The 27,165-nt window shown below is 45.1% G+C and overlaps 1 protein-coding gene across 3 annotated transcripts in view; it reads right to left on the reverse strand.

Annotated features, from left to right (window-relative positions):
• Large1 (LARGE xylosyl- and glucuronyltransferase 1) overlaps nt 1-27,165 on the reverse strand; it is a 576,767-nt gene that overhangs the window by 58,519 nt on the left and 491,083 nt on the right. For all 3 annotated transcript variants that reach the window (XM_045152294.1, XM_045152293.1, XM_045152295.1), the window contains exon 10: nt 1,806-1,961. In XM_045152294.1, coding sequence (XP_045008229.1) covers nt 1,806-1,961 — 156 coding nt within the window. The remainder of the gene's footprint in view (nt 1-1,805; nt 1,962-27,165) is intronic.

The raw sequence follows: 27,165 nt of genomic DNA on the forward strand, positions 1-27,165 counted from the left end.
GGCTAACATGGGACCTGGGGAGTCAAGCCTCGAACTGGGGTCCTTAGGCTTCACAGGCAAGTGCTTAACCGCTAAGCCATCTCTCCAGCCCATCTTTCTCTTTCTTTAGAGAGAGAGAGAAGAGACAGAATTGGCATGCTGGGGCCTCAGCCATTGAAACCAAACTCCAGACGATTCTGCCACCTAGTGGGCAAGTGTGACCTTGCATTTGTCTCACCTTTGTGTGTCTGGCTAACGTGGGATCTGGAGGGTAGAACATGGGTCCTTAGGCTTTGCAGGCAAGTGCCTTAACCGCTCTCTGGCCCATAACCCAGTTTACAATAGCTTCTTTAGCCAGCTTACAAATCCACTCACCTGGCTCCTGTGTACAGCATTCTCCTCCCCCACACTGGGCACACTGGCCATCCTGTTCATCCTGTTCCTTCCTCACACCCTATTCTGCTTGAGGGCCTTCAAACCCACCACATCCTCCACCTGGAGTGCACTTTACTTTCTCTGCAGTGGGCTTTTTCATATCTTCCAGGTTTCACAGTAAACCTTCATCTCCTCATCCAAACACTGTGAAGCCAGCCTTCTCTCTAACCATCACCGTAGTACCTCTTTTTTTTTTTTTTCCCTTCGGATTTTCAAGGTAGGGTCTCACTCTAACCCAGGCTGACCTGGAATTCACTATGTAGTCTCAGGGTGGCCTTGAATATACGATGATCCGCCTACCTCTGCCTCCCGTGTGCTGGGATGAAAGGCGTGTGCCACCACGCCCGGCTGTAGTACTCTTTCCTAGCAGATCACGTTTCCTGACAGTGTGTGTTGACTGACCAGTGGTGACTCTCACTGGAAGACATGTACTCAGAGCCGAGACCACTGTCCTTCCTCATCTACTGCTACGCGCTGCTCAGAGTGAGGGGAAGACACTCTGCCTGTCTGTAGACCCGGTGAGGGCGACAGTTACTTCTGTACTGCACACCAAAGGTCAAGGAGAGAGCAGAGGGCAAGTTCTCACTGAACATCGCACAGGGTGGACACTGGGCTGTCATTGGCTGCGCCTGGTAAGAGTTGAGAAGATAAGAGAAACACAGACGTGGAGTGCCCCGTTTGACTCCGCGCAGGTAGTGATTGGAAGGAAGGGAGAGCCAAAACCACGTTAGCCTGTTGCGTCGCACTGCCCGAGCTACAGGGCATCTTGCCCCTATGCTGAGGGGTCAGTGCTGGTCACAGTGGGACTACTTGCTTCCTGTGTGACCACAGGTAACCCGTTTATCCTCTCTGTGCCTCAGGTTTTTTTTTTGGACTGTAAAAGAGAAGGATTCAGTGAGCATCAAATGAGCTATAACATGTGAAAGAACTAGATATAGCAAAGACACAGGAAAACAGAGCAGCCGGTAGTTACACCCATGACTTTACACTCAACACTCTCCTTGCCGACGTGGGCCCTGGAAGGACCGGTCCCCGTGGAAATCTCCTTGTCTGCCACCCCAGGCACCGACCAACATGAATCCTGGACTCCAAGCAGATTCTGCCTGCACAAAGACTTGGGAGTGTTGTTTATTTTTTTTTTGGCCACAGACATCTGGTAACTCGTTCTGCTCGCAAATTCGCTCTGGTCTCCCAGGCCGGGCTGAATGCCCCTCCTGAGCCCACAGTGACCCACGGGAAGCGGCCAGCTGACCTGGCCTCTAGGCCATCGGTCCCAGCGCCAGGAGACTCGCTGTTCTGCAGTCCCGACCTGGAGCCACGCAGAGCTCATCGCGGGCTCCTGAGCAGGGCAGTGGGGGCCCCAGTGCCCGTGTCTCCCCCGCGGCACTTACGTTCTCGCTGTTGACGTCGGCCTCGCTGGGGCAGCCGAAGAGCTCCCGCCGCAGCAGGTTGCCGTCGTACTCCAGGAAGGTCAGGTAGAGGTTGCGGAAGAACTCCACGTGCTTGTTCTTCACGCGCAGCTTCTTGGGCGAGTTCCAGTGGATCACCTGCAGGGCGGCAGGGAGGCCTCAGAGGACGCAGCTGCGGCCTGGTGGAGGGCTAGGCTTCCTGCCTTCCTTCCTTCCTTCCTTCTTCCCTTCCTGTCTCCCTCCCTCCCTTCCTTCCTGCCTCCCTTTTTCCTTCCTCCATTCTTTTTTTCCTTCCTCCCTTCCTTCCTTCCCTCCCCTCTCTCCCTCACCCTCCTTCCTTCCTTCCTCCCTCCATCCCTTCCTTCCTTCTTACCTTCCTTCCTCCCTTCTTTCCCTCCTCCCTTCCTTTCTCCCTCCCTTCCTTCCTCCCTTCCTTCCCTCCCTCCTCCCTCTCCTGCATTCCTTCTCCCCTCCCTTCCTTTCTCCCTCCTCTCCTCCCTCCCTCTGCTTCCTTCCTTCCTTCCTCCCTTCCTCCCTCCCTCCCTTCCTTCTTACTTTCCTTCCTTCCTTCCCCCTCCCTCCCTCTGTCCCTCCATCCTTCTCTCCCTGCATCCCTCCCTCTCTCCCTGTCTGCTTCACTCCTTCCTTCCTGTTACAGTCACCTTCTTGTTTCTGGGATGGAGCATCCACCCAAAGAGTAGTGTTTTTATCTTGCCTTACAGTCTCGAGGGGAAGCTACATGATGACGGGAAAGACGGCGTGAGCCCTTGGTGGAATGTGGGTGCGGGTTGGAAACATAAGAGTATAACCCGGTGGGAATATGACTAATATGCAAAATGGTCTTACAATAAAGTTCCCAATAAGGAAAATTAAAAAGAACAAGCCTCGTGGTCCTTGCTCCTCTGCTCGAAGCCATTGCCTGAGACACTTAGCTGGTGAGCCCACTCTGGGGGTGCGAATTTTAACCCTCCCCACCTCCTCCCTCTTCTTCTCAAGCTCTAGGGGTGTTAACTGTTCCATTATGCTGTATTTGGGGCCCAACTGAGCACTTTATTTCCAGTTACCACTTCTGGATTTTTTATTTATTTTATTTTTATTTGTACTACATGTGCTACGGAAGTGAGGGCCTGGTTACCACTTCTAAAGAGCAAGTTCTGTACTCCAATAATTAGCATTGTGTCTGCCTCCGGCCAGGGCTCTGAGTGACATAGTCTCACAGAGCGGTTGTGAAAAATGAGCAAGCTTACACGTGCAAGTGTGGCCTAGGATACGTGCGTGCAAAACACTAGGTCTGACCATTAGGTTCCTACACTGCATGAGGTTGGGAGACGTCCCGAGGCACCTGATCCAGGAGCCCACCCTTCGCAGAGTTGGGTCCACAAACAGGGGGCTCAAGGAGGAAAGGACAACACTGGGATACTGACGGAGAAGCAGCGAGGAAGATGCTGGTGCCGGGCTCAGAGGACGGACACCATGTTCCTGAGGGTGCGGAACCGAGAGGAGGCACGTGGGGAGGACCCTGTTGCAGCTGGTGCCTGGGAGGCCAGGGTGCGAGGGAAGCAGGGTGCTGAGCTGGGCTGACTTTTGGATCTGAAAGGCCTGTGTTCGGAACACAGACTGTTACCACCTGGCTGGAGAAGTCCGTCTGCCCAGCCCCAAAGCCTGCGGTCTTCCTTCTGTGCCTGAACAGAACAGGAACAACTGGGCTTTTGCAATTTCCCTTTCTTAGCTTTGATGGCAGAAGAAACAAAATAGCTCTTCCTTCCTTCCCCCTCTGTAGCCTTCCCACACCCTCACTCTTAGGGCCTGGAAAAGTATATTAGGTATTTATGTCCTCCCTGAAATCACATGCTAAAGTTCACTTCCAAAATGACCGTATCAGGAGACAGGACCTTTTGAGGTCGCCAGGCCCCATGGATAGTGCCCTTGTTCAAGAGCAGCCTAGCCCTTTCCACCACGGGGAACATCATGACTATCTGTGGACCAAGGAGTGGTACCTTAATAGATATTGAATCTGCCCATATTGTCACCTTGGTTTTCCAAGCCACTGGGATGGTGAGGAATAAATGTCTGTTGGTTGTAAGCCACCCAGGCTATGGCTTTGAACAGATACAGACCCTGAGGAAAGGAGTTGGGGTACACAGCTCAGTCACTGCCTGCAGGTTATGTTCCGCCTGCAGGTCGGGGACAGCGCGCAGTCGGGAGGGCTCATTCCCACTGTCTTCCTTTTGAGGATGTGCACTGATGCCTCCCTTTCACCCTGGCTGCTCTGAAAAGTCAGGTCTCCCGCTCCTCTGTCATGCTGAATCACAGGAAATGTGTGTGCAACCATCACCAATGGTACCTTACAGCCCCCCCGAGCAAGGGCTGTGACCCAGCTGTGGTTTGATCCCAAATGCACACCGTCCTAGCTGTGTGCTCTCAGGCAGCGCCGTTCCCTTCTTGGAATGCAAGCCTCCTCCAGTGCAAGGTGAGAAGTCATGAGTCTGACAAAAAGTGCACAGGGTTGAATGAATGCCCATGTGCCCGCAGACCAGGGCGACTCCACGCCTGCGGCTCCCTTTGTCCTCAGACATGGGACATTTAGCCTGCCTGGCTCTGGTCTTGCCTCCTTTCTCCCTCTGGCCACCACGTAGCCCAGAGTACTGGAGCAAGTCCTTAGCATTCAGCAGAACAGGCCCGAGGAGATGGAAGAGCTGAGGAGGCACGCATCTCTGGGAGGGGGTGAGTGAGTGATGTTCAGTGTTCCTCCTATGAATTTACAAAGGTGTGAGAGGGAACATCGACTGAGAATGACAAGATCGGGGTAAGAAGATCCGGGGCCATGTCCTAAAATAAGCGCATGTGGGCTGGTGCCACTCACACCCAGTGGGGATCATGCCTTCACCACAGACGACGTTGGCACTTGCTGACTGCTGAGCCAGCAGCGCCGCTGGTGGATATGCCTCTCGCTCAGGAAAACTGGGCTTCCCGTGCAGACGAGCTTCGCTTCAGTGGAGACCGGGGCTGCCCACGGACCCCCAGGAAAGCAAGTCCTAATATGCCACGCACAAACCTGCCTGGTACTTTGAAGGCATTGTTATACTCAGCCCTCCAAGGAAGCCTTTTGAATCCCACCGTGCACGTCATGAGGACTGTATGGCATTTGTCCGTGCATCACAGGATGAGACTGAGGCATGAAGCCAGCTGGAAATCCTATTTCTTTCCTTTCTAAAAAAGTTATTATTATTTTAGTTATTTGTGAGAGAGGGAGTGGGGGAGAAAGATGGAGACAGAAAGGACATATACACAGAGAGAATGGGCACACCAGGGCCTCCAGCCACTGCAAACGAACTCCAGATGCATGCGCCCCCTTGTGCATCTGGCTTAGGTGGGTCCTGAGGAATCGAATCTGGGTCCGTTGGCTTTGCAGGCAAACGCCTTAACCGCTAAGCCATCTCTCCAGTCCCTTTTCTTTCCTTTTTTGAAAACATTTTTATTTATTTATTTATTTTTGAGAGAGGGGGAGAGAGGGGCAGATAGAGAGGGGGAGAGAGAGAGAGAGGTAGAAAGAGAGAATGGGCACTCCATGTCCTCCAGCCGCTGCAAACTCCAGACACAGAAATCCTGTTTGTTAACTGCCACTGCCAAGACCAGAGTAAAGAGATGAAGAGTGAGGTTCGTGAATAGGAGTGGTAACTTGCCCAAATTCCCGGGATAGCTTTGGGCCAGGCTGGGGTGGGGACTAAGGTCCAGCCCAGGGCTCCTGTCACCTGCATGTAACTCCTGATCTGCATCCACCCAGTGATCCGGGTTCATATGCTGATGACAGACCACTGCTGCTGTGGTATCAGGAGAGGCCAGGGTTCAGGGAAGGCAGGAGGAGAGGGTGGGGTCCACTGGCAAGCAAAGGGATTTGAGAACCCTTTGCAGCCAGACTGCTTCCTGGCAGGTGAGTCCACTCACAGGCATGTTTAGATAACTGGTAATTTGGTTTTTCATCATCCGGACTAAGAATATGCTATTATTACCTTGCAGCTGGTTCCACACATGAACACAACAGTTTATCCATAGCATGCTAGACATTAGACCAGGGATTTTTCAACATGTATGTGTACACACATATGTATATGTATATATATCATATGTATATCACATGATTACCATTACATTCAATCCTCAAAACTGTCTAAGTTTGTTCTATTATCCCTTCTACAGATGGTGAGCCCAAAGTCCCTATGCTAATTAGTGATCAAGTCTTATAAAATATCCGGTCTGGCTTGCTCTAGAATTTTCTTTTCTTTAATTTTTTTATCGATAACTTCCATAACTGTAAACAATATCCCATGGTAATTCCCTCCCTTCCCCCCACCACTTTCCCCTTTGAAACTCACTCTCCATTATATACCATCCCCCTCTCGATCAGTCTCTCTTTTATGCTCTAGAATTTTCTAACTGCCAACTCATTCATTCATTCAGCAAATACCAAAATCAGCAGTGATCATGCGTCAAGCACTGACCTAGGGGCTGTGAATGCAGAGCTGAACATCAGATTTTATGACTCTTTCTAGAAGTGATAGTTTGTGTGCGTGTCCAACCTGAGGGCCATGGGTCACATACATGTGTCCACGGATAGCTATGAATACAGACCAACACATCTGCAGAAGACAGTGCCGTGTCACAATGTCAAAGACTGGACACAGATGCTAGGAAAAATGGGTAGGCGTTGAGTAATCATGCCTCCTAACTCATAACTCCTAACAAGCATGACATGGTCCCTCTGAGAAAATTTTTAGTGTTGTTTTTTTTTTTTTTTTTTTTTTTTTCCTGAGTGGGGCCACTCTGCTAAGAAACCACTGAAAGTGGAATAAGGAAATGTTCTCCCAGAATCCCATATCAGAGGGGGAGAGAAGGGCCAGATTCTGTCTCTGAGACCCCTGTTCCTTCACTAAACATGACCTTGATTCTGAGACATTGACTCAGGATTTGGGCTGCTGACGTTCTTTTTTCCACGTGTATGATGTGTGTAGTGTATGTTTGTGTGAGCACATGTGTCTGTGTGTGCCTATGCCCATGGAGATGAGAGGCTGATGTCAGTTACCTTCTTCAACTGCTCTCCTGTTTACTTGTTGAGGGTCTCCTGCTGAAATTCAAGCTCACCAATACTGTCAAGCTCAATAGCCATGAAGACCTAGGCATCCTCCTCTGAGTCCCTGGTGCTGGGACTGCGGGCATGTGATGTCGCGCCTGAGATTTTACGTAGGCACCAGAGATGGGAACCCGGGCCCTTCATGCCTGTGTGACTAGTATGTTACTGACCGAGGCCCCTGCCGATAGTTTTAATCACTGCTCTCTCACTGGTGAGAAATGCCACTTCTTGGTCTCTTGAGGGACAGTATCACCCATCATTGCTGGCCTAGAGGCAGCAAGCGGGTGGTACAAAAGGTGGTTACTGACAAGCTTTCACACCTGCCTGAGACTGATAGTGGAGAACGTGCCCAAAATAGATTTCGTGCCAAGCTGGTGAACACTGGCAGATTCGTAAGGTCTGTAATGAAAAGCTGCCCTAATTTATTTTACTTCTTGAGGTACGCTAACATAATAATAGAAATAATTAGTGGTTATAGATAGCTGATGCTTACCATGGGCTTAATGCTGTTGTGAACATTTATTTTATTTGATTTTGGCTTTTTACAAAATATGGTCTTGCTCTAGCCCAGGCTGGCCTGGACTCACTCTGTAGATCCAGGCTGGCCTCAAACTCATGACTAGCCTCCTGAGTGCTAGGATTAAAGGCATGTGCCACCATGTCAGGCTCATAGATAATTCACTATTTGTAAAAAAATATTTATATGGGGAGGGGGAGGGGAAGGGAGAGAAGGGCCACAACAGGGCCTCTAGCCAGTGCAAACAAACTCCAGGTGCATATGCCACCTTGTGCACTGGCTTACATGGGTACTAGGGAACTGAGCCTGGTCCTTAACCATTAAGCCATCTTTCCAGCCCAATAATTCACTCTGAGCATACTTCTATTAGATGTGTACCATTCTCATTGTGCCCTTTTTTTGGGAGGGGCGAGGGAAGTTCAGAATTCTTCCAACCTATATGGCCAGAAAGCTGGAGAAACAAGACAGAAATAATTCTGTTTACAGAAATGAACATGAGATTTACAGATCAGAGTGAAGCCTCCTTCCCCTATCCTTCGGACAGATCCCAGGGCTGCAGGTAAATTGAGGGCTTCCTGGATACGTGGCTGAGCTTACAGCCTAACACTGGTAAGACAGAAGGTAGCCAGTTGTCTGGTAGTCTGGAGAAGCTATCCACTATGGGGGCCCTATGTGAGGGATCCAGTTTAGACCTGAAATGTCTGTAAGAGCTGAGGACATGCACAGTCTTGGAGTCAGAAATTGACTGCTGTCCAGGAGAACTTAAATATCATACGGGAAGACAGCAGAAGTCAACGCTACTAAAAGGGACATGGGAAACTTCACCACCCATCAAGGGTGCAGATGGAAGCTGCTTAAAAGTAGACCAAGCCCTAAGTGCAAGGTCAAAGCTGTGGAAAGAGCCCAGCCAAAAACGTGGGCCTCTGAAGTACTTACACCCAAGAGGGCTCATAAAAGAAATTCATGGTGCAAAAGAGCTGAGCAATCAGGGCCTGTGAGCAAATGCCCGGTGAACAAGAAGACGGGTTCTCTCCGCTTTTCTGAGCGCAGGGACAAGAGGCACTGAATGAATGTGTATCTGTATTGGATTGCCCGGGATTCTGCACGACCCACTGAGTATCACCTATGTTTGGCCTGGCAGACACAGGCCCATAGGTGGTTCCCTCTTACAATGGCAGCTTGGTTTTCAACTTGACCTTAGTTTTCATGATTGTGTATATTTTTTGCAAATGCAGTTCCTCCCTCGAATATCCTTCCTCCTTTTGTACCATGTAACAAGTGTCCTTTAGGCGTTAGCTCAAATTTGCCTCCACTACAAAACTTTCTGTGGGTACCTGTGGCAGGAGATTGCCTTCAAGTGGGCCACCCTCCCCACTCCGTTTTCTATCGCTAACAGAACTCCATGAACAGATCAGGATCCACTTACGATCCAAGCTGATCATAGTGATCTGAGTCTTTGCTTTCCTGGACTGTCTCGTGACTCAGGGTGACCATGCGATCTACCACGCTCCAAAACAGTTATGCAAGGAAGCATACTGTGGACCTATGAACTAATGTCTGCAGCTCCCCATGGTTCCTAGTTCCAAGACTGCCAAATAGAAACTCAGATCTCCATCTTATTTGAAGTCACTAAAACCTGGGATTTCTGATTCTCACTGCGAGCCTAGCTGACACAACATCAGAAGCAGATGCTAGGTCCAAAGCGTCCCTCAGCCTGGCAGTTAAGTCTATTACCGAATCTATTGAGGACACCTATAGTTATTTATCTTCATGTCTGCACCTGGCAGCTCTGTAAAGAGAATTTCCAGGCAGGACTTACTATTCTGCCAGGGTGCCACAGTCCCTGGCAGGCAGTTGGTATTCCGTAGCTGCCCTTTGGTTCAGGAATAGAAATCATGGTGGTGACATTCTCAATAATCCTCACATGCTCTCTGTCCGCAGTAAATCAGTTATAAAAGCCCTATGCAAGCAGCCTTCGGAGTGCAGTAACATGCTCCCCTTTTCGTTGTCAAAGGGCCAAATAGCTTGTTGTTTATTTCCTGGAGGGATCTAAATTCTCTCTGTTATCTACTTGTATGGAATTTGAAAGAGAAGGGCAATGTTTTCTCAAATTGGTTTTCCTTGCCATCTTCAGGATTAAGGTTCAGAATAGAAAAGGAATGTTGGGGAGGGGGAGTGGGCAGGGCTGGAGAGATGGCTCAGTGGTTAAGGCACTTGCCTACAAATGCTACTGACCTGAGTTCAGTTCCCAAGTATCCACATAAAGCCAGACGCACGTCTGGAGTTCATGTGCAGTGGCTAGAGGCCCTGATGGCATCCATTCTCTGTCTGCCTCTCTTCTGTCACTTTGCTTTCAAATAAAATAAAATGAAAATAAATAAATTAGAAAAGGAGGGAATAGGCCTACATTACAACTGTCATCTGAGATGTGGCCTGTATCCAGTTGCCAAGTGTTGTAGAGACAGCCTCTTATCTGTAACCAGGATGTAGCAGCAGCTCCCCCCCGGGATACATTGTCAAGGTCAGGCATTCGGCACTGATGGACAAGGTGATGGATAATTGCAGCTGACTGTGGGATTGTCAATGACTACCTGGAGGTCTAGTCAACACTTATTTCTGGATGTCTTTCTCCAAAGGAGGTTGGCATGTGAGTTAGTGAGGTGAATACTTAGGACACACTGTCAGTGTGGGTAGCATTCTGCCCATGGGGAGGCCTTCCCCAGCTGCTCCTTTTATGTTTCATCCCCTGGTCTTCCCCCCACCCCGTGCATCACTACTTATGATCGGGGGGCCTAACAGAGAAAACAAGGGTCTCATGAACACAAGTGCTCCAAGACTGCAATGGTGGGTCTGATGACCGTGGTGGCTATTAAGTGACCAGGAGGCAGGTAGTGTATGAAGGACGGATACCGTGGACAGAAGCACATTCTTAGTGGGACCACAAAGGATGGTGCAAGATGACTTCCTGATCTTTGGAAGAGTGTGCAATTGAAAACTTAATAAATAATTTATTTCTGAATTTTTCCATTCTATAACTTTAGACTATGGGAAACTGTACTTCTAGAAACCGCCGAGGTATGCTCTGCAAGGGTGACTTGCCTCTCAGGGCCATACATATTCCAATGTGATATTCTTTTTATTTATTTATTTTTCGTTGTGATATTCTTTACAAAGAAGGCCCCATACAAGCTACTGTGATGCTGTTAGATGGCCTAGAGTATTGAATCCCTGAATTTTGTCCAATTTAGTGTGTCATGCAAGGCCCAGTCAATTTTTTTTTTTTTTGACTGCCAAGGAATCTACTCCAGCTTATTTCTCTTTCCACCCACTGCTGAATCCCTCTTCCTCTTCCTTTTCCAGCCCTGACGCATGCCAGGTATCATTATTAAATATCAATGATGTCCTTGACACTATGACTTCTCTTGCAGAACAAATGCTCTACTAAGGTACAGTTTTGGGTCCTGTCACATGCTGGGTTCCTGTAGTCCCTTGTTTTGTGCAAATCCTAGCCCCCCCCCCCCCAAAAAAAAAATCTTTTTCAGGCCAAAAGAAAAATGAAAGCATCTTTGCCCAGGAAAGACACACTCACTTGTTGTTTTGCCCCCCCCCCCCCCCCCGTTGTCTGGAGAATGTACGCGCTTAGGCCCTACCCTGCAGCACATTGCTTTTTCTTCTGTCTTATACCACATTCTTCCCATATTGAGGAGGAAGGAGCTGGGGGAGAAGAAACAGTGGCAAAAGGAAAATGTCCACCTTTTCCCAGCTCAAGGCTTGGGAGGGTCACGAGCCCTCAGATCCAGCCATGTGCCCTACTCATCATGGTCAATGTTTTAACTTATGTCCCTGGCTTTCTGTTGTTTTCCTATTATAAGGTGGGGGTAAAATTTAATTTGAACTGCATTTGTTACTTGTGAAGATTTCCCAATAGGTGGGCATGGCGGTGCACACCTTTAATTCCAGCACTCTAGAGGCAGAGGTGGTTGGATCACTGTGAGTTCAAGGCCACCCTGAGACTACATAGTGAATTCCAGGTTAGCCTGAGCTACAGTGAGACCCTACCTCAAAAAAAGAAGAAAAAGAAGAGGAGGAGGAGGGAGGAAAAAAGATTTCCCACTGGAGCGCCAAGTGCAGGAAATAGAGATTGATACAAATGGCACCAATCCTCAAACTGTGACCTTTACACAGACCGGTGAATAAAAACCAGCCCTGTGCCCTGCCCATCTCTGCAGAAGTAACTGGTGAGTCTCTCCTCACATTTGCAGAACCCCGAGTATCCCCAGCATCCAGCAGTGGGTGCTGATGTAGGAAGAAGAGGGATTCCACTGTGGAGATGGGCAAGGGATCTTCAGTACAGCAATCTCACCAGGGTGCTTGAGAAGCAGCTGGGGTCAGAGTCCAGAGGGACGCTGTCAATGTGGCTGAGCGCGGGTGACGCCCCTGAGAGTGTGTACCGTATGTCTCACTGCTAGGAGGCTGTGAGAGGCAGCTCCTGAATCCTGCCCTTCTGCCACTGGTCCCCTGAGCAGAACCAGACCCTGCCTTCTTCTTGTGGTTGCCATGGCTATGCTCAACCTGCCAGAAACATGTACTCAGGTAGACCAATGTGTCAATCCCTAAACACACCTAGACGGGTCTGTTGATGGGCCAAGGACCCTTCTGTAGAGCCAGGAGAGGGTTTCTCCTTTGACCCAGAATCAATGGTACTACCCCACTTTGACTTCTTACCTTAGCTTATGTTACTGCCTGAAAGGACCAACTTCATCATTTATTTTCTTGTATGATGTCTCTATTTGGTTCTTGAATTTATAGAAATGCAGGAGGGGAAAGCTCTATGTTGCATCTTTCACTGCTGTCTGACCACTGCCTGGGTAGGCTCTGCTTACTGGCTAGGAGCTACCACAAGTCACTTTACCACTCACTGCACAGACAAAAAAGGGAAGGAAGGGAGAGGAGACAGAAATTGATAGACTGTGACCTGAGCTCCCATGCTAAGTCAATGCAGGGAGTGAGGATGATCACCTTTATATGTTCATTCATACTGGGGTTTAAATGTGCTTGGGAAAATGTTCTCCCAATCATACTATTGTCTAGTTTTAGTACATTACCTATTATTATTTAGTATAATAGTTAACTAAAATGATCCTTAAAAATGAATGGTGTGAACTTCTGAGGCTCAGGGTCTATTGCGGAAGAGGTGGCAGGAAGAATGTAAGAACCAAAGGAAGGGTAGGACTCCTTACAACGTGCTCCTCCAGACACAAAATGGCCTGGATATCCATGACCTCACAGTGCCTGACACTACCTACACCAGACCATCATAATAGGAGGAAAAGATGATGACATCAAAATAAAAGAGAGATTGATTGAGAGGGGGAGGGGACATGATAGAGAATGGAGTTTCAAAGGGGAAAGTGGAGGGAGGGAGGGAGGGCATTACCATGGGATATTGTTTACAATCATGGAAGTTGTTAAAAAAATTATACATTAAAATTTTAAAAAATGGTGTGGAAAGAGCTTTACATTATAACCTCAAATATAAAATAAGAAAACATAAGGATATAAATAAATGATTAAAATAACTAAACACCAATGGAGGAAAAGAGACAAACCTTTAGAGGGGAATCTTCATAAAATAAGTAGATATTACCCTTTTTTTCCCCTGAGGGGAGGAGAGTGATTGTCTCCAGTTCCAGAGTGGAAAAGACATAGTTACTCCAAACAGCGATTTCATAATGCTAGTGGACACAGTGCTCACTTTATAGGGGAGGCTAACATCCCCGGTGATGCCCCGTGTGTGGAAATCAGGCACCTCCTGATGGGGTAAGCTGAGGAGGGCACTTTTACCTGGGTGATATTCTTTCCAATGCCTGTGTCCTTGTAAGAAACAATGCAAACCAAGTCCAGGGAGCTGGTATAAACCCCCCTGAACAGTACTCCCCAAACACATCAAGTGATGGAGAACCAAGGAAGAATGGGAGACCAGAGCAGCCCAGAGGTGGCAAGGCCTCAGGGGGAAAATAGATGAACTGTAACAGGAGCCCAGGGGTTCCTTCCTTGTGGTTGCTTAGGACTGTTGGGTGGCGCACGCCTTTAATCCCAGCACTTGGGAGGCAGAGGTAGGAGGATTGCAGTGAGTTCGAGGCTACCCTGAGACTCCATAGTGAATTCCAGGTCAGCCTGGGCTAGAGTGAGAGCCTACCTTGAAAACCAAAACCAAAACCAAAAACAAACAAGCAAAAAACGGACTGTTGTGTTCATACTGGGGAAAGATGTTAAGATGAATGTAACATGAAATTGGCTGGAGGAGTATGGAAACTGCTCTTGGTGCAATTCTTTACACGTCTAAAAACCTTCCAAATAAAGTTTCTGTTAAAATCTGTAAATGAGAAACAGACTGAGACTATCGGTATGAGAAGCTCATGGGAATAGCTAAGCAGCTGAGCTAACACTTCTCTTCCCAGTATAAGTGTGTCCTTCCCTCTACTGCAAAGCAAGGAGATGGGGAGCTAACGGGATCTGACAAGAAATTTGCAAAAAAAAAATTTTAATTCTTATGGGGTATTTGAAATACGGATTAACAACCTCCACAGTGAAGGGAGAATTTCACACTGTTCTCTAAGCTCTGAGAAGAACTTAATGTTACTACAAAGGATTAACAAGACATTTTAGACCAAATCACCTGGGAGATGGAGACAGGGCACCTTCGTTTTTTGATGTTTAAAGCCTTGTGATAGTTAGGCTAGAACTTTATAATGTTTCACTAAACTTGATGAAAGGACTTCAGACGTCCTTTGGAGATACACATCATCAAAATGAAAGATGAAAAAGTCCAGTAAAGAAAATACTTGCTTTTTTTGTGTTGAGGGAAAAAAAAAAAAAAGCTTTAAGAAAAATATATCCAAAAGATAATGTGATAAAGGAAATGAAGAAAATCCCGTTGTCAATCAACACTGCAGGAAGGACCATAGGAAAGAGTGCCGAGGACTGGAAGGCTCCACCTGGGACCAGTATGAGGCTCTGCTGTGGAGTGAAGCAAAAGCGCGGGTGCCTCTCATCTACCTGCTGGATTCTGTTTAGTTCGTGAGACGACACAGAATGGCTTTCCTGTGAGTGCTAAAGACAAGGCGACCCAGAGCTCCACTCGGGAGATTAAGCTTCTACCTTAGTGAAGAAGGCGCTCTATGAAAAAGGCCTGTAAACAAGCGCTGAGAGCGTAGTTGCTGTAAATGGAGTAAATGGGGATTCCAGAGCCTGGGTCTCCCACATGGAATTCCTATACTGCAATACGATAAGGCAAGTCTAAACAAGGGAACTAAAGCCAGCACACACAGTGATACTTAATGACATTGGTCTGCCTGATTACAGAAAAGCAAAACTGAAAAGCTCATTACAAATTTTTGTAGTTTTGTAATGATGGAGAATGGAGTTTCACAGGGGAAAGTGGGGGGAGGGAAGGCATTACCATGGGCTATTTTTTATAATCATGGAAGTTGTTAATTAAAAAAAAAAATGTGGCCCCGGGTGTGGTGGCGCATGCCTTTAATCCCAGCACTCAGGAGGCAGAAGTAGGAGGATTGCTGTGAGTTCGAGGCCACCCTGAGACTCCATAGTGAATTCCACTCAGGTCAGCCTGGGCTAGAGTGAGACCCTACCTGAGGAAAAAAAAAATAAAAAAAGGTGTAAAAAAATTGGAAAAAATACATAAATAAAAATTAAAATAATAATAATAATTTTTTTTTTAAAAATGTAAGTCTCGCTACCAGCATGTGTGGTGATGATGGGAATCTTCCGTGTGACACGCAGCGTCACATGCTACCTGCAGCAGAGGACTTAGGAAATGGCACGTGCATAGGTGAATTGTAACTCTTGTTTTTTTTTTTTTTTTTTTTGGCTTTTCGAGGTAGGGTCTCACTGTAGCGCAGGCTGACCTGGAATTCACTGTGTATTCTCAGGCTGGCCTCCAACTCATAGTGATCCTCCTACCTCTGCCTCCCGAGTGCTGGGACTAAAGGTGTGCGCCACAACGCCCAGCTGGATTCTAACTCTTTGTGAAAAGATGGGGGCTAAGTGCTAAGAACATGTACTCTTAACTTTGAAAAGCAAAACAAAACACACACTTACTCTGACCCTGAAAGTTGTAAGTGCTGAGAGGCTGGAGAGATGGCTCAGTGGCTAAAGGCATTTGCTGGCAGAGTCTGTGAGCTCAGGTTTAACTCACCAGCACCCATGTAAAGCCATCTGCAAAATGTGAGCCATGCACCTGCCATTTGTAGCAGCAAGAGACTCTGGTGCATGTGCGTGAATGCATGTGTGCACACTAATATGTGCAAATGAATAAATCATATTTAAAAAGACATACATGATGAAGTAAGTATGGTTTCTTTAGGGAGGGATTTATAATAAATCATGGAGATTTTAGAAATTTTAAGTTTCCTTTGTTACATGGTTATAAAGCCAGAAATATTGTTACCTATCAATGTACTTATTTCTACATATTTTAAAACTTCAAAATATATTTTAACCTTCAAAATTAACTTCCAATTGGGGTTTTAGCATGTTTGCTAAAAACACTAAAATATTAAAATGCACTTAACAAGTGCTGAAAAAGAACCGTCAAGAAAGATTTAAATTTAATATCTGAATGCTATCAAAATATTTATGATTTTTATATTGACTTGAAAATAGGATTATAAAACTTAATAAGCACAGCCAATGGTATACTTTTTTTTTCACAGTTACAGCTGCATATAATAGGAAGGAATTTTTTCTTCAATGATGACCATTAATTCCCAAGAACTTTTTAGCAAATGTCCTTCAAAACTATGATCATTGTGTTGCCAGGTGTTAGGCTTATATTTGAAAAAAAAGAAGCATTTCAGTAGTGTTGCCATATTAAAAATATTAACAGTGGATGATGATTTCAAGAATATAATGGCTTGTTTTCCCTAAGTTAACAAAATTGCCTAAGCATGTAATGAAGTCAAACATTCTTTGTTTTTCTCATGTATCAATAGATAGTGTTAAAAATTTGTATTGAAATAAGTCAGCTCAGAGATTTATTTATTTATTTGGTGCCATGACTCACACACAGGTCCAGCTCTTAGCATGGACCAGAAAGCCTCAAGCAGCCTGAATTCTGCCTGTCTGTGGGTTTACATTGTACCCTTACCTATGGTGAATCAGTTTTTGGACATGGTTCCTTGCCCTCTGTGCTCATTCATGCCCAGCACCCCTCCTTTCCCCTTAGAATTTTCATTCTTAGCTGGATTCTGCAAAATACTGTCCAAATTGTATAGAAATCATGGGGATGGCTCCATGGTTAAAAGCACTTGCTTATAAGCCTGCGTGCCTGAGTGTGGTTTTCCAGCACCTACATAAAGCCGGCTGCAAAGTGGCACATGTGTGTAAACCTAACACGCCTGTGACAACAAGAGGAGGGGTCAGCAGAATCCAGAAACTGGTGGACCACACACAGTGGGGGGAACAGGAGAGCCCCTGTCTCAAGTGAAGGTGGAAGGAGAGGACAAACACCCCAAGATTGTCCTCAGACCTCTGTACGTGTGCTGGGACATGCACGTCCCTCAACCCACACCACACACATACACACACTAAAAAGAAAGAAATGATCTGCCAGGCCTTCTGTCCCCTCAATCTGAGTCTTCTTGAGGGCAGCAGTTAGAATTGACTTGTCTTGGGCTGGAGAGATGGCGTAGTGGTTAAGCGCTTGCCTGTGAAGCCTAAGGACCCCGGTTCAAGGCTCGGTTCCCCAGGTCCCACGTTAGCCAGATGCACAAGGGGGCGCACGCGTCTGGAGTTCGTTTGCAGAGGCTGGAAGCCCTGGCGCGCCCATTCTCTCTCTCTCCCTCTACCTGTCTTTCTCTCTGTGTCTGTCGCTCTCAAATAAATAAATAAAAAATTAAAAAAAAAAAAGAATTGACTTGTCTTTATGCTCCGAGCTTGACTAGGTACCTTCATACAACATATGGACACCCAGAATTGTAGCTTTTCAGACTGATATTAGACCCACAGCTTCTTAAGCTCTGGATCATGACCCTATATGCTAACAACGGTGGAGGTTGAAAAAAAAAAAGAAAGAAAGAAAGAAAAGAAAAGAAAAAAAATGGCAATGGCAAAATGTTTCTGAACATACAATGGGAGGAAATTAAGTCCAAATCAAAAGCTTGAGAACCTGAGTTGCAACATGTGGTTTCACCATGGCCTTGGTTCTGCGCATACAACATGGGTACTTGGCACTGCACATGCCAACTTGCCACAGCACTTCAACAAGTGTCACCTAAACACACCTCAGCTCAGATTCAAGACTACTGTATGTCATCAATTGCAGTGTTTTTATTTTACACACCAAGTTTTCTGCTTTTATAGAAACCTAATGGCCTAATTAGGGAAAACAAAGACTATTTATTTATTTATTTTGAGGTAGGGTCTTATTGTAGCCCAGGCTGACCTGGAATCCATTCTGAAGTCTCAGGGTGGCCTCGAACTCACAATGTTCCTCCTACCTCTCCCTCTCAAGTGCTAAGATTAAAGGCGTGTGCCACCATGCCAGTCTTAAAGAAGACTTCATATGTACCTACCATCACTTCTGTAGCATGTTAAGTGTCAAATTACTATGTGTTCAGGTTGTATTGTGGTAGGATGGTTAACTTTCAAAACTGCTATTTGAGGGCTGGGGACATGGCTCAATGAGTGAAGTACTGGCCAGTGCCAAGATGAGGACCTGAATCCTCATGACTGCACTGTGCCCAAGAAAAATGCCAGAGTGGTGGGCTACACCTGTGACCTCACAGCTGGGACACTTAAACAGGGGATCTCTGCTTGCTAGCTAGCTAATGTAGGTAGGGTCTCAATAAAGAAGAGAGCAACTGATGGGCTGGAGGGAAGGCTTAGCAGTTAAGGCGTTTGACTGCAAAACCAAAGGACCCTGGTTTCGATTCCCCAGGACCCACATTAGCCAGATGCACAAGGGGGTGCGTACATCTGGAATTTGTTTGCAGTGCCTAGAGGCCCTGGTGTGCCTATTCTCTCTCTCTCTCTCTCTGTCAAATCAACAAGTAAAGATAAAATATTTTAAAAAAGAAGAGAGCAACTGAGGCAGACTCCTGACATCAACCTCTGGCCTCCACATGCATGTGCACTTGCATGCATACATGTGAACAGGCATATACACATGTACACAACACACCCAAACACACACACACACACACACACACACACACACAATTGCTGTTTGAGTAACTGACTTGAGCATCATAAACAATCATTCAATGAATTTTTGCTTGAGATTAGGACAGGACGTCCAACAAGTTCTGAATGGCCCTACCCATACCTCAGCCAGTTGGTGCCAGATATTCTTGTGCGGTGGCACTCCCATCACTCACGACCATCAAATCCAAATACTAATCAACTTGTAAAGTGTCCAAGCTTGACTGTGTCCCACACTACCAAATATTCAGCTACAATTTAATTATTTACGTAAAAACAAATAAGCATTTTCACTACATTAGTATGTAAAATGCCTTTCACCTTTAATAGAAACTAAAATTATATATACATATATATCTAAGAATCATTTTAAAATGAATTTATTTATTATTTATCATTAATAAATGTTTGATTTGCATAGTTATTATATATATCTGCATATCTCTGGGTCCAGGAAAAGTTTTTCAGGTGCAAGGGAGTTGCGAGTGGCAAAGTTTAAGAAGCCCTGCCCTACAGTGGTTTGGATCTTTAAAACCTTCCCTTGGATATGACACCAGCCAGCCTCTGTCATGACTAATGGAAACTGAAGTGCGGTCTCTTGGTATCCACTACCCTCCTCTGCTCTGCATCTTGCTGTGAACACGGCCACCACTCACTAGGCTTGTGGTCTTGACCACAGCCCTAAGGCAGCTCTTTGAATTCTTCCTTTTTTTTTTTTTTTTTTTGGTTTTTCGAGGCAGGGTCTCACTCTGGCTCAGGCTGACCTGGAATTCACTATGTAGTCTCAGGGTGGCCTTGAACTCACGGCGATCCTCCTACCTCTGCCTCCCGAGTGATGGGATTAAAGGCGTGCGCCACCACGCCCGGCTTTCACCCTTTGCCTACTCCCTTTCTGAGGCCCAGTGCTAACACAGTGTACTGTATCTCCCCTTGCTCAGTGGTTTAGGGTCCGGTCACCAGCCACTGTACTTCCTCATCTCAAAATGCCGGCCTTCTCCAGAAGCCTGGACTGTGCAGGGAGTGTTTCCTTCCTACAATGGGTTTCTAAGGACCCTGCCACCCAGGCCCTTGTACAGCCAGAGAGGTCTGCTGTGTGTTGACATACAGTGCAACTAAGAAGTGACAGAGACCGACAACCGCATTTCCCATATAGTACCCACAACTCCCCCACGCTCCTCAGGCCCCTCACTTTAAAGAACTCCCACAATCAGCTCTCAGAACTGCTTGCGTATCTCCACTTGAAAATGCTGTAGTAAGGTACATTTTTCCAGGTGCACCACTTTGCTTCCAGGAATCTTGCTGACGTTTCTAGAAATAACTGCTTCTGAGTTACATCAGCTGTGTGTAACAAAGCCAAGACAAATAACTTACATCAAGAACACCCAAAGGAGTAAAGCTCTGAAAATTACCACATGAGTAGAGAATGGATGAGTGTCGAGAAAGCCAAAAGACTAATGTGTACATTATCGGAAGTCCTGTCTGCTTAGCATGCCATTTTCAGCAGGATGCTAGAACACAGGATGCAAAGTTCAGAGACTTGATCCAGCTGTGCCAACAGATGTTGCCGATGCCTTTCACTTCGGGCAAGCCACTTCCTCTCTTCCGGGTCCTGAGTTCCCTATCTGTGAGTGGCTGGGACAGATTGACCCTAGGAGGGTGAAAATGATTCCGAGGGAGCATGAGCAACCATGACGTTTCTGCATACGTGCATGTTGTTGGCTGCGTGCCTCAAGCTTCTATGTGTGTTTTATGAGTGTACGCATGTGGCCACGCATGTGTCTGTAGGTGTGCATGCACACGTGGTGGCCAGAAGACAACCCTGGTGTCATCCTCAAATATACCACAAGCTTCTTGTTTTGAGATGGCATCTCTCAATGGCCTGGAGCCTATCAAGTAGGCTAGACTGGCCAAGCCAGTGAATTCTGGGGACTCACTTGTCTCCACCACCCCCACGCTAGGGTTACAGGCTTAGGCCATCCCCCCACCCCTGGCATTTTAGGTAGATCCTGGGAATTTAACTCAAGTCCTTAAACTTGTGAGGCAGGCACTTTACCCACTGACTTATCTCCCTGGCCTTCAATGTTATTATTATTATTTTTTAATAAGACAAAACAGGTTTACTATATGTCATGCAGCTCTGTTCTGATTTGTGTCCTTTAAATTCTCACATCACCTCTGTAATGTTGCACCTACTCTCCTACATTTTTGGGTAAGGAGACAAGATTAGGCTAGGCAGAACTCCGCTGTGGGTGCTCAGCTTGGCCCAGGGCGACTGGCCTACATGGTCAGCTGGGTGTGTAAGAGACTCCAGTGCTCTGGCCACAGTGTAATGGTGTCCAAAACAGGCTATGAAGAGGGCCGGAGCCTCATATATAACTGAAAAGACACCCCAAGGGTACTAGCTGGAGCCCCCTGTGCACAGAGATCATAAAACACTTTGAGTCCTGCACTGAGGGCAGACAATGAAATTCACCAGGCACTGGCTTGAAGCAAAGAGGTCTGGCCGGAAGGTGGTAATTCTAGATTTCAGATCTCCTCTCCCAAACCAACAAGTTTTTCTTCTTCGATCCATTGCCATCTTCCGGAATCAACCTCACGATTCATCATTCTTATTACCTTCGCTCTGGTTTCTCCTGCCTCATTTTTCATTGCGATCTGCCTGGCTTGTGGCACGTCCAATATGCTAATACACGACAGTGCCTTGTCTGCCTCAAAAGATGTGGAAGCTGACACTCCTCTAAGTGTTATAAAATGTTTTCAAACTTGAGTTATGGGCTACTCTCTATGCAGATGCTCCAGATTCTATCTAGGAAAATACATCATTTTCCTGTGCAGATGTTAGGATTCCTCTTGGTGTCTGTCTCTTCTGCTTCAGTATTTTTCTGTTATGTTACTCAGTTCCCAATTTACGAAGGGATCGGGCTCGACAATGCAGCCTCTGAGCTGGTTGCTTATCATTCAAATGTTCTCTCAGGGAGGCAATGTTCTATGAAGGACCTTAGCCCCGGAAACCCAATTCATTCCAAGAGGGCTCAGAGTTCCTGGCTACCCAGGCCGGCGGGGCGGGGGCAGATCCTGTTCTTTAACAATGTAACCACTGGTAGTTGCCCGTGATCTGGTAAATGACCCTTCATCCATGCCCACGGAAGCTAATCTAATGACCTCTGTGGGTCACACACACAACAAAAAAGACATGAGGAGCTGCAGAGATGGTTCAACAGTTAAGGTGCTTGCCTGTAAAGCCTAATAACCTGGGTTCGATTCCCCAGTACCCAAGTAAATCCAGATGCCCAAAGTGGTACATGCACCTGGAGTTCCATTGGCAGTGGCAGGAGGCCTTGGCACACCCATTCTTTTTCTCTGCTTTCAAATAATTAAATAAAGTTTAAAAAGACATGAAAGTAGGAAAACGGGTAGTTTGGAAGAAGGTGTTTAATGGGAGTGGGAGGGAATAAGAGAGGATAATGGACATGGATATGTTTAAAATATACATGTATGAAATTGATGAAAATAATGTTTCTTTCAAAAGAGGGCCTATACAGAATAGTTCTTGAAGACGGTCAAGAAGGTCCATCATCTCCTATTTATTGTGGAGTGACCCCTTATTGCATTTTCTCTGGAAAATATGTTTAGGTAGAAACACACTCTCAGCCCTGGGCTAAGGGAATGCACTCTGGCTTTGGAGTCAGATAAATATGCTTTGGAATCTTGGCTCTGGCATATTTAGCTGCATGACTCTGTGCAATTAAATGAATTGATAGGATTATTAAATTTTCAATTTATCAAATGGACTAAGGTTCTCCTCATTTGGCCTGTTTGGCCTGAGGTGATGCCATGCCTACAATACCATTCCCGTCCAATCTACCTGAACATTTCCTTTCATCTTTTAAAAAAAGATTCATTTATTTATTTGCAAGCAGAGAGAGAGATAGAGAGAGGAGACACAGAGAGAAAGAAAGGGTGAGCCAGGGCCTCTAGTCACTGCAAATGAACTCCAGACGCATGTGCTACTTTATGCGTCTGGCTTTATGTAGGACTAGGGAATTGAGCCCTGGTCGTTAGGCTTTGTGGGCAGGTGCCTTAACCATTGAGCAATCTCTTCAGCCCCTTGTGACTTTTTTTGCTGTGTGTGTCCCACAGAATTCATTAGATTAGCTAAGTGAGCATGGATCTGTTGATCACCCTTATGAACCCATGTCTGCTGACTTCTTCTACCATGCATTTCCCGTTGACCCCGGAAGGGGCTCCGTGCACGTTGCACAGAGGGCCCTGAAGCAATGGCGTGGCCCTGTGGTCGCCCACCCAGCATCTACTCTCACTCACATTTGGGTTGCTGCTCTCCCTTGTACAGGCCTGCGTTCACTCCCAGCTCTAGCCGCACGAACGGGGCAGGAGCAATGGTTTGGATAGGGCCTGGGAGAAGGCAGCCAGGCCACTTTGGGGGTGAGCAGGAGGATGAGGGCAGCAGACACGAGAGGAATGTGTTCAGGTCTGGACATGAAGACGACTCAGCTCAGGTTTGTAAGGGTCACGTTCGTGATTGGCTGCCCCCCCCCCCCCCCCCCCGCTCTCTGAGACATCTCACTCCCCTCATATCGCAGCACCCAGCAGGCTACAGTTCGGCTCTTACTCTTGGTGACTTTCCTGCAGGAAGGGCTTACTGAGTTCTGAAGGTCTCGTAATAGCCGTCAGACCCAGCATGGACACTCTGGCTAGTAGCAACTGTTTCTGGCCAGGGTTTCACCCTCTAACTGTTCTGGAAGACACGAGGAGCAAAACACAGTCCCACAAACCTGAATTTTCCATTCTCTAAACCATCACTGGTCCCTTTGCTGGTGTCCTCAGTTTTTACTCTTGGTAAAGAGACACCAGGATGCCCCTTTAGTTCCCTCTTTTTCTCTTGTATGTTAAGCCGGGGAAAGCTGAGTCATGAAGTTTTAGAAGCGAAAAGATAAAAACTGAAGGTCATTGAAACACAAAAGACTGAGGTAGTCAAGTATATTTCTTGGTCTGGCTCAGAATGGGCCAAGAGTAATGGCTTCCACTTTATTGAGAATCTAACTGAACCCAAGAGATGTTATGTGACTTATTCAAGTCTGTGAGCTTCTAAGAAGTAGGACTGCCATTGGAATTTATAGACCTGCTTGGCTCCAAATTCTCTTGTACTTCAGGCTCAAAACACTTTCTCTTTGAAATTCTCTGTGGTAACTTCAGCACAGAGGTCTCTGCTAACACCTAAGGCCAGGAAGTTGATTCCCAGTAGGGTGTGTGAGCTCTGCACTCATTGGCTACAAAGGGCATTTTTATTTCTGTGGCTTCTAATGGAAGTGAAATCTAGTTAAACATTCTTTGAGCTAATGACATGAAAATGCAGAAAAAGAGCTGCTAGTTCCATGAGAGGCAAACTAAGTGTTTTTCTTGCAACTTGCAGTGCTAATAGGCAAAAGAGGAAATACCACGTAATCCCAAAATAGATGGAGGGGAGTTATTTGATGAAATTTAAACACATTTATATTACAAAGCTTTCACGTTAGTCACTACTAAAATCTGTAGCATGGTTTTGCTGAGATTTTTCTTGGGTTACACAAATTAATTAACACAACAGAATGTATAGGCCAGCATCCACACATATATTTGACATATGTAAAGGTGGCATCACTGATCCCTAGGAGAGGAGTCAATTTTCCATAAATGGCTCTAAAGACATCAGCTTCTCCATATCGAAGAAAAAAATAACATCAAATAACTTCTCTCCATCTATTTTGGAATTACATGGTGTTTCTTGTTTAATCTATTAGCAAAATCCTGACACTTAGGAATTTTTGCAGTGTTAAATCACCCTTGTCTTTCCTGGCATACACACAGGTTGGCCATGATATATTGTCTATTTTCTACATGGCTGAATTTGGTTTGCTAATATTTTGCTTGAGATTTTTACATCTATATTCACTTGTGAAACTGGCCTGTAATTTCATTTCTGTCTTGTAATTCTCCTTGTCTATTTTTCAAATCAAGGATATTGTGAGCTCACAGAATGAGCTAAAAAGTGTTTATCATTTCTTATTATCGGGAAAGGTTTATTAAAAAAAAACAACTGATAGAACTGATTTCTATTTGCCAACTCAGTGTGCTGTATTCGTTGTAAGAAGGTTTAGTGGATAGAAAAAATCCAGACAAGTGATGTTTTTTCATAAATCATTTTTGGTAAAATTGTATATTTCTAGGATTTTGTCCATTTTATGTAAGCTTTAAAATTTATGGACATGATATTCACAGTATGCAAATACATTCTATAATCTTACTTTATTTATTGGGTTGAAAGTTCCATGAATAGATAGATTGATGACTTTAATTTTTGCTGTATATGTAGAACTCACGAGTATCTCTTGTTCAAAAGCATTTGCAGAAAGAATCAATAAATCTGATTTATGTCAATTCTATTCATTTGCTGGGTAAGTTTTCTTTCCTGATAAATCTTGTCAGTGTTGTTGATTTTATTGACCCCTTATAAAAAATCAAGTTTTGTTTTCACTGAATAATTTGTTAATCAATTTTTGCTTTTCTTCTTTATGTCCTGCCATTCATTTCATCTAAATTTATTCTAATGTTCATTATATATCATCATAAGCTATAAACTTGGCATATTATTTTTCAGCTTCTTTTCTTTTTAATACAAACATTTAAGTTTAAACATTTTCCTACATGTTTATTAATTCCCCTAATTTTTGACACTTCGATCTTTCATTTTCATTTAGTCTTTAAATAGTTTTCAATTTCAAATACAATTTCTGCTTAGTACCAAGAGGAACTTAGAAGTTGATTATCAATTTTAGTCAAATAGATGCCTTTTGTCTCATTGTTAAAGATTTCTAAGTTAATTGCAGAGCATTATGGTAAAATATGAGTCTTTAAAATGTACTGAGATTTGTTCTATGGGGTGGGACATGACTACAGTTTTATAAATGTTTTGTGTGAGATTGAGGAGGAAGTACATTCTCTAATAGTCCAAAACAATGTTCTTTATTTGCCACATAAATCAAGTCTGCTAATATGTAGTTCAAGTCTCTGGTATTTTAATCAACCTTTTTGACCACTTGACCTTTTTTTACTTGAAAAACATAGATTAAAACATCCCACTATGATAGGCCAATTCCTTTCTCTGCAAATCTAATGAGCTTTGTGTATATATAGATATAAATAAATATTAGAATACATAACTACTTATGTGTTTATTTATACCCTTCACATTCATACAGTTAAAGCTATATATTCTATAGTATGAGATACATAGATTTAGGATTCTTGTATCTTCCTGGTAAAATTAGAATTATTATTATTGTAATTTTTATTATTTACTTGCATGGAGATAGAGAATGAGAGTGAGTGTGTAATGGTAGGGAAATTTGCCATTGCAAAATTACATTACTTTGTGCATCTGCCTTTAAGTGGGTACTGGAGAATTAAGCATGTGTCTTTAATCGCTGAGTCATCTTCCAGCCCAAGTTTATTATTTTTATGTTGCTCCCTCTTAACGTTTTAGATGTTAAAACATGTTATAGTTTTCGTTTGGACATTTTCTTGGTAATCTTTTGCATAGCTGTTGCTGGGAAACTTTTAGGTTTTCATAAGTTAGGGATTTCTCTTGTAAACAGCATAGGCTAGATATGATTTTCTATTGATTCTGGAAATCTCTTTTGTCATTACCAAAATTTATTTACATTTGCTTGATTTGTGGTACATTTGTGTTTATTTCTATCAAGCTGATATATTTCTTTCTTTTTAATATTTATTCATTTTTATGTGTGTATGTAGAAAGAGAAAGAGGGGCAGAGAGAGAGAAAGCGAGAGGGAGAGGAAGAGAGAGAGAGAATGAATGAGAATGTATGGGCACACCAGGGACTCTGGCTCCTGCAAACAAAACTCCTGATGCATGAGTAACATCGTGCATCTGGTTTTACATGGGTACTGGGGAATTGAATCCAGATCAGCAGGTATTGCAAACAAGCACCTCTGACCATTGAACTATCTCCCTGTCCCTGATTTCTTGCTTTCTATGCTTTTATTTTCTGTTCTTACATTCTTATGTTACACCTCCTCATGACACTGCCAGCCGCTGAAGGCCAGCAGCCCACCTCAAGGGCAATCCTTGTCTAACTGTTCTGTGCTGACCCTTCTGCATTCATATTCTGCTGTTGTTTCTGGCCTCTGCTTCCTCTCTTTACTTTGTGGGCAGATTAATCATGTCTTCAAAGCCTTGTTTGAAAACAAAAAAACCAAAAAATATAATGTGGTGGCTTCAATTTGAAATGTCCCCCATAGCCTCATGTATTTTAAAACACTAGCTCCCCAAATGGTGGCAACTTGGGAAGGTTGTGGAGCCTATGGGAGGTGGAGCCATTCTGGAGGAAGTGTGTTGTGAGGGTGGACCTTGAGGTTTACTAGTCCAACCCACATGTTTAGAGCTAGCTCACTTG

Source organism: Jaculus jaculus, chromosome 6, assembly GCF_020740685.1.
Source record: "Jaculus jaculus isolate mJacJac1 chromosome 6, mJacJac1.mat.Y.cur, whole genome shotgun sequence".
NCBI lineage: Eukaryota > Metazoa > Chordata > Mammalia > Rodentia > Dipodidae > Jaculus > Jaculus jaculus.